At 39.1% G+C, this 7,652-nt stretch overlaps 1 protein-coding gene across 4 annotated transcripts; it reads left to right on the forward strand.

Moving 5' to 3' along the window:
• The first annotated feature begins 1,093 nt into the window (after nucleotides 1-1,093).
• Nucleotides 1,094-7,652, forward strand: LOC116263383 (long chain acyl-CoA synthetase 1-like). Of its 4 annotated transcripts, none has more exons than XM_031643108.2 (20): nucleotides 1,094-1,216; nucleotides 2,077-2,237; nucleotides 2,631-2,694; nucleotides 2,811-2,900; nucleotides 2,996-3,052; nucleotides 3,180-3,228; nucleotides 3,334-3,410; nucleotides 3,522-3,561; nucleotides 3,653-3,747; nucleotides 4,320-4,487; nucleotides 4,714-4,824; nucleotides 4,919-5,006; nucleotides 5,253-5,319; nucleotides 5,403-5,478; nucleotides 5,566-5,683; nucleotides 6,027-6,272; nucleotides 6,359-6,498; nucleotides 6,616-6,798; nucleotides 6,994-7,113; nucleotides 7,403-7,652. In XM_031643108.2, exons 2-20 carry the CDS (start codon nucleotides 2,092-2,094, stop codon nucleotides 7,448-7,450), a joined length of 1,983 nt encoding a protein of 660 aa, XP_031498968.1. In that variant the 5' UTR covers nucleotides 1,094-1,216; nucleotides 2,077-2,091; the 3' UTR covers nucleotides 7,451-7,652. The 4 variants fall into 4 exon arrangements, with proteins under 4 accessions (XP_031498968.1, XP_031498970.1, XP_049936274.1 ...); XM_031643110.2 differs by having other exon boundaries at nucleotides 1,097-1,244; XM_050080317.1 differs by lacking the exons at nucleotides 1,094-1,216; nucleotides 2,077-2,237 and adding an exon at nucleotides 2,244-2,526 and having other exon boundaries at nucleotides 2,610-2,694.

The following is a 7,652-nucleotide window of genomic DNA, read 5'->3' on the forward strand; positions in this document are numbered from 1 at the left end:
TATGTACTATTTGCATATCGGTGCTCCACCTTTTGGAGTACATAGGTTTCTTTTGCTCAGGTCCCGTAGAAGCAGAAAAAATTTCCCCACTCTATCAATGACTTCATTATTTGATTGAGTCACAATAATATTGTGCTAGAAACTCAATTTGAGTACGAAGATTAATTTCAAAAGGAGTTGCCATGAACACCAGCTCAGTGTCGGCTTTAAGGTTTTTCTTCAAACTCAAACCCCAACAGCAATCGGTAAAACATCTTGAATTTCACAATGCCCTTAGCTGTTAGTTTTATTATAAGAATTTTATTTCAGACTAGTGTGTCGGCAATGTGTCAGAAGTTCCTAGTGGGGCTACTTTTCTTCTATACTGCAAACACCATATGTGCGACACTTAATTTTAAAATCTAAATAAGTTTACACCAAGAGAAGAGGAAGGATGAAGAGCTTTGGCTCCAGGGCGGTTGGGATTCCCACCGGACCCCAAAAAAGGACAAAGAAAAATGTCCTTTTAAAATTGAAAGCGCTCAACAATCCCAACTCCTAGTCACGAAGAACTCTCAAGAAAATTTGGAGCCCTCTCGTACGGCCTATGAAATAAGAGGAAAATAAATGATCGTGTATTTTAAAACGTGAGCAAGCCCGGAATCAGGCACAACTGTGCCGGGAACGCGAAGGATCCGTATTTAGGACAACTATATACGCAAAGGACAAGTTGGAGTTAGATCTTTCATGGCTAAAAATGACAAATTTAACTTGAAAGAGCAGTTGGAAGATTGACTTGAAATACCAGTTGAGACATTTAATGGACAAAAAAAGACAGTTGGCTTATGGAGAAAACACTTTGATGGGTGTAAATCTGCTGCTTTTACCTTTAACTGTGTCTTCCTTCTCTGAATTTTTTCTTTTTTTTCATCTTTCTCAATTACCGCAGGTCTTTACTTCTCCTTGCTCCCTTTATGGTTCTTCCATGCATGAAGACTTCGATGGCAGTGTATTATTAATTCAGTGTCGTCTTTGGTGGGGCTTACTTTGAGTGTCTCCCGCTCCTTTGTATTCTGTCTTTTGCGTTCCGTTCACCAGTTTCAACTGCCAGAGTGGCTCCTCTATAAGAAGGGACAAGAACCAATGGACTCTTCTCTATATTATTAGTTGAAATCTTGGATTCCGACTTGATTAGTTCTTGACCACCCACCTCAGAGCGAAGCTACTGCTACTCTGGGTTTGGCTCTGTCTCTGAGTTTATCATTGTGCGTATGTGAATTTTGGTGTTTTCTTTTCGATCTTGCAGAGCTTCTTTTCTGCCTTGCATAACCGCATGATGTTGCAATGCATATTGCGTGATCGACTCCCTCTTTCACTCTTACATGTTTGTGGGTGCTCGATTTTTGGGATGTAGTTTGCCTAACATGTGCTACTCTCGGAATCTGCTTTCTTAAGCATCCGAAATTTAGTTTCTTCGTTGATATCTACTTCCTGTTAGCTTCTTATTCCACCTCCAGGACCAGGAGTTGGTGTCTGGTGATATACTGCGGCCTTTGATTCCCCCAGCATTCCTCCTTCATTCGTGAATATTAGCACTCACAACAGAAACTATAGTAAAATAAACTTTTTCAATAGTCGTCAAATATCTCAAAATGAGAAGTTCCTTGTTCGTGTTAGGAGAGTTGATCCTTCCTTTCTGCGCATATTGATATCCGTGGTGTAATCGGGCGACACTGAGGGACCTGCCACTTTTCTAAGCGTCCTTACCGTTTACTTTCTTTCGTTGCATTAACTCCACGATTTGGACTTCGTTGTTGGACATGTTGATCACCATACAATTTTATGCTTGTATCTGCTTCTCTTATTGAAACTTTAACTTTGCACTGGTATAATACAGATACTTCCATACTTTTTTGCTTTCCTTGGCTCTTTGGGGATCCTTCTTTTGCAATTATTTTCTGGGTTTCTCCTAAATTTCTTTATACCCAGAGGCCGATATTTCCGTACCGCAATCTGTCATTTCTTTTAATTATTTCATGTTTCCCTTTTAAAGCTTTTCAGCGTGTTTGATGGTTACTGAGCTTTTCAGTGTTGCAGGGACCGTAAAGAAGGATGAGGGTTTATGCAGTTGAAGTGGAAAGTGGGAAGGAAGGGAAGGATGGGTCACCATCAGTTGGGCCTGTTTACAGGAGTGTATTGTCCAAAGATGGTTTTCCTCTCGTCGAGAATGATGTGAATACTTCTTGGCATCTTTTCAGGTGATGAAGAAAAGTTGGTAATTTAGTTATAGGCAATTTAAATTGTGAGTATCTTGGGTTTCATGTTCAGTCTCTTTTTGAGTTTGCATTTAACTATTTTCTTCTGGACATTATTTTGATGCGTCTCCTGTGAGGTTCGTCATGGCAAGTTTGCAGAGTAATGGGCGCATTTATCTGTGCCAAAGAAATACGCTTGAAATTTGTAGTTTTGCGGTACTATATTGTCTTTTCTAAAAGTAAAAAATAAGCTGGCGAAGAAAGGCATGTACCTGCGAAAGTTGTTGACAAGGTATCTGTAATATTAGATCTATGAGGCACTTTCTTGCTAAAACCAATGGCATGAATCATCATTTTGGACATGTATTCATATAGCTCACTTGCTCTGGTTTGAAGGGATGCCGTCGAGAGGTTCCCTCGAAATAGAATGCTTGGATGGAGAGAAATAGTTAACGCAAAGGTAACTTTGTGACCGCCAAAGCCTGAACTACCATAATGTTACTTATGTTGGAGAAAAATCTGATGTCATTTGCTTAACGACTCAAATAATATCTTTTGTTTTCTTCTTGGATTCAGGCTGGTGGATATGTATGGAAAACTTTCAAGGAAGCCTATGAGGAGGCCCTGCAAATTGGTTCTGCTTTGCGCTCATCTGGTGCAGAACCGGTAAACATGTTTTGCTGATATCTGTAATAACTAGCTTATGTATTAAACTCTGTTGCTTTTTTATTCTCTTGCACTTCTATCAAATGTGTTCATAGGGCTGCCGGATTGGAATATATGGAGCTAACTGTCCTCAGTGGATAATTGCAATGGAGGTTAGCTAACTAGACATATTTGTTTGTCTCTATTGTTATCTGAAACCAGTATGAGAAGAGAAGCTTCATGATTCTGTAAATTTTCTCTTCACAAGAAGTATGATAAGCAAATCTGGTCCTTGTGCAGGCTTGCAATGCCCACAGTTTAATTTGTGTGCCTCTTTATGATACTTTGGGTAATGTTTTCTGTTTTCTCCTCATATGATCAGTGGCACTTATATTTGTAAACGCAATGTTAAATGACCTTATCTTTTGGCAACTGTTGACATATATGGAAACAGGGGAAAATGCTGTCGACTTCATAATTGAACATGCCGAGATTGAGCATGTCTTTGTTCAGAGCAAAAAATTGCCAGGGGTGAGGACAGACACCTTTTGCTTCAAACAGAAACTGTTTGGGATCCTCCTCTTTTCCTCATAGTGTTGTCTTACGGCCTTAACTAACAAACTAACTGGTTCCTGCTTGCAGCTTCTTAAAAATAATGGTCAATCTGTAACGAGGCTGAAATGTGAGTAGCATCCAACAATAAGTCGACTTTGACTTTGGACTTGTCTATTTTCCTTCTGAGTTCTGACCTACAATCTTTTTTCTTGCCATAGCTGTTATTTGCTTTACATCATTTCCAGAAAAACAGAAGGAAGATGCAGCAAGGATGGGAATCCCAGTACATTCCTGGGATGAGTTTCTAATGATGGTTAGTAGAACATGGCTCTCCTTTAGACCTTCCAGAGGGCATGAATCCTGGTTCTTCCAATTAATATGACATGATGCTGCCATTGCACGAGCTCGCATAGATAAATTTCCATCAAGTAACTAACATCCGCTTAAGCTCAGGCTTCATTGCAGTAGAAGACCTAACCTTCCACTGTGAGGAAGACATCCCGGACTTCCTTTCGCCATCTAAACTTGGTAGTAAGCCAACATTAATATACATCAAATGATATTTTTCCTTTTATGGTCTGAATTCTTTTGAAGCTATTCACCTGTGGCTCATCACGTAAGATTGCTGTTGATGTCAATCTCCAAATCCAGTTCATTTTTCCATTCACCACGTTCCAAGTTGATCCTTGTTGTTTTGTCTTGATTAATAGTGTTTGTAACAACAGTCACTGGAGGTTTGTGGCATTAGCTCAAGGCTTGAAAATATTTTCTATGGATTGCTTATGCACTCCTGGTGCATTTTTTGCTTATTGTCATTGATTATGCACTTGTTTCCTAATATTGTCATTTTTCCATTCATTATGCACTTCGTACTTGAACATACAGGGAAAGGAAAATTCTGTGGATATTTCACCTCCTAAGCCTCGTGACATCTGCACAATTATGTACACGAGTGGCACCAGTGGGGCACCAAAAGGCGTCGTTTTGACTCATGAAACTCATGCGATGCAAGTAAAATCAATTGATATTTTCATGTCACAGTTTGAAGATAAGGTAGGACCAGTCTTGATAATATAATTGCTTTCCTCATTTTTTCAGCATCAACTTTCTTATCCTCCTTATAGATACATCGGCTTTATGCTTAATTAGACATTTACAATTTACTTTACATACACATATGGCTGATATAAACAACATCATGTGCATGAATAAATATATGAAATGAGATTCTATATCATCCTGAAATGGCTTTTTTTTTTTTTTTTTGGCTCAAGTACAGATGTTAGAGGGTGATTGCTACTTATCATTTCTTCCTCTTGCTCACATCCTGGACCGTATTGTTGAGGAATACTTTTTCCACCATGGGGCTTCTGTTGGCTACTGGCAAGGAGTACGTATGCTGAAACATTTTTACCTTAACTTCAGGCGATATTGTACAAGAAATGTCAGTCTATAAATCCACACTGTTGATGTTCTCTCCGCAGAATATCGAGACTCTGAAGGATGATCTCGTGGAACTGAAACCAACACTGTTTGCTGGGGTCCCAAGGGTATTTGAAAGAGTGAATGCAGGCATGCCAATTCTATATCTTGTTTATAAAAGATGTTAGACAATCTTCACATAATTTTATCTCATTGCTGTCCCCCCAAGTACAATAAGTACCACCAACCCAAAAATGTAGAGTACTTAAAGAGGATGGCCAAGCTAGCCATACTTTTTTACCACTTTTTGCCACTAGGATGGATTGTAGAAACATGTGCTATATGTTATTGTATATTGTTCCAATGTCTGAACGCTCTCATTCTGTTGCATTATAGGTGCAATGAAGGCATTAAACGAAGTAAGCCCCATAAAGAGAATGATCTTCAACATTCTTTACAAATAGTAAGATGAGTTCATTCTTCTGTATTTTATTTGTTTCTATGCAAGAGCAAGCTGATCTTTTTGTTATCCTCTACTGGTAACAGCAAACTCTGTTTGATGAATATGGGCTATAAGCAAAGATTGGCATCTCCTTTTGCAGACTTGCTTGCTTTTCGCAAGGTTCTGCTAATTGTACTTTTCAGATAGTTCGATAATCTCTACTTGAATTTCATTGCCAATTTTCATCACTTTTTCGTTTATTCACAGATTAAGGCTGGAATGGGAGGCCGTGTTCGTCTGATCATATCAGGTGGTGCTCCATTGCGTGAAGAGGTTGAGGAATACTTGAGAGTTACCAGTGGTGCATTTGTCGTACAAGGATATGGTATTCAGGCTTTTCCTTAGAATTTTTTTTTCTTGCTTTCTTTCATTAATTAAGGCAAGTTAATTGGCTTGTCTGGTTTAGAGGTAAGGCGTGAATTTTCCATAGATGGATCCTGGAAATGGAGTGCTCTTGAACCCTAATTCAAGCTGGCACGTTCTGTGTTTCGTTTTTCATTAATTAGACAGCCTCACAAGGTTCTAGTTCATTAAAAATGTAAGGTTGATGTACAAAAGGAACGCAGGTGATCTAGTTAATCATATTAAACTCATTGGAGCTAAATGTTCTTATCAGAAAATGCTACCAATATTTTCTTTACTGTTGGTGTGCTTGGATCCTGAAACAGGGCTGACAGAGACATGTGGAATGAGCACAATTGCCTGTCCAGATGAATTGGGCATGATTGGAACTGTTGGTGTTCCTGGCACATACATTGATATGCGCCTAGAAGAAGTGCCAGAAATGGGCTATAGTCCATTTGGGAAAACTCCACGTGGGGAGATATGCTTCAGGGGCAAGACACTTTTCTCTGGGTACTACAAGAATCCTGAACTAACAAATGAGGTCTTCAAGGATGGATGGTTTCACACTGGTAAGAACTGATCATTTTATGCACTGAAGAATCTAATATACGAAGCATTTTTCCTTTTCCTGTGGTCCTGAGACACCTGTTCACAGGGGATATAGGAGAATTACTACCCAATGGAGTGCTAAAGGTTATCGACAGGAAGAAGAATATTTTCAAACTTTCTCAAGGGGAGTATATTGCAGTAGAAAATCTGGAGAGAATATATGCAGCAGCTCCTATTGTTGAAGATGTATGTCACTCTACATCTTGTTTGAAAACTGGATCACTTTATAATATTAAATTGCTTAAGTTAGTTGTTTTCTTGAACCACATGAAGCAATTTCGTTTTTTTCTTTTTTTTTTGTAGATTTGGGTGTATGGAGACAGCTTCCAGTCTATGTTGGTCGCAGTAGTGATTCCAAATGAAGAGCACACTAAGGAATGGGGAGAGCTTAACGGCCATGTGAATTCCTTTATTGAATTATGTGCACTTCCTCAGTTGAAAAAACATATTCTTCTTGAGCTGAAGTCTGCTGCTGACAAAAACAAAGTAATTGAAGTTTTGTTCTTAGTATCGATACCCGAGTAAATTTGAAATCTTTACCACAAACAGGGTGCAGCAATTTCAGCAATTCTGCTGAAAACTAGTACTCCGTTTTTTTTTCTCTCTCTCTCTAAGCAAGATAAGTAGCAGATCTTTTCTCCAATAAATTTATGAGAAATTTTACCAAGTTCATTTTGGCAGTTGAGGAAGTTTGAGCATATCAAGGGCATTATTGTGGAGGCCACGCGCTTCGAAGCACAGCCTGATCTTCTCACTCCCACAATGAAGAAAAAGAGAGCTCAACTACTGAAACACTATAAGGTAGTCAAACAGTTTAATTAAGTGTACGCCCTTGTGCATGATGCGCTTGTGGTATAGCAGTTCATAATAAGATTTTTATCAGCTTTGCGTAGAAAAACTCATCCTTGAGACAGGGGAAGGCCACAGCCTCCCCGGGCTTCCCTCTGACCTCTTTGTGTGTGCATGTGCATTCAGGGCGATGGCAGAAATTTTTTTCCCACTCTCTCTCTCTCTCTCTCTCTCTACACACACACACACATATATATATAACTCATGTTGAAGTAAGCTCGATATTTGCTTCTATTGGCAGGCTGATATTGATAATCTCTACAATAATCTGAGGGAAGGAAAGATATGAGGTCGGTGCTTCAAGTAAAGTTCCCTTCGCCATGCAGTTACATTGCATCGTTGGTAAAGCCAAGTCATGTTGTAGAGTTTTTTTCGACAGCTTGGTTTATTGATTATGGTAATTTGCGTTCTGTGCTTCGTGCTTCAGGAGAATCTGTTCACCGGTCTCTCCTACAATGTATCATTAAGCCATTACTATATGTTGGATTCTA

This window comes from Nymphaea colorata, chromosome 10, assembly GCF_008831285.2.
Source record: "Nymphaea colorata isolate Beijing-Zhang1983 chromosome 10, ASM883128v2, whole genome shotgun sequence".
Classification (NCBI taxonomy): domain Eukaryota; kingdom Viridiplantae; phylum Streptophyta; class Magnoliopsida; order Nymphaeales; family Nymphaeaceae; genus Nymphaea; species Nymphaea colorata.

Bases quoted from the DNA above. Each gene is read 5' to 3' on its own strand.
- LOC116263383 (XM_031643108.2), top strand. From the start codon at position 2,092: ATGAGGGTTTATGCAGTTGAAGTGGAAAGTGGGAAGGAAGGGAAGGAT. The intron at 2,901-2,995 runs GTAAACATGTTT...ATGTGTTCATAG, and splicing joins GCTCATCTGGTGCAGAACCG to GGCTGCCGGATTGGAATATA. The intron at 6,799-6,993 runs GTAATTGAAGTT...TCATTTTGGCAG, and splicing joins CTGCTGCTGACAAAAACAAA to TTGAGGAAGTTTGAGCATAT.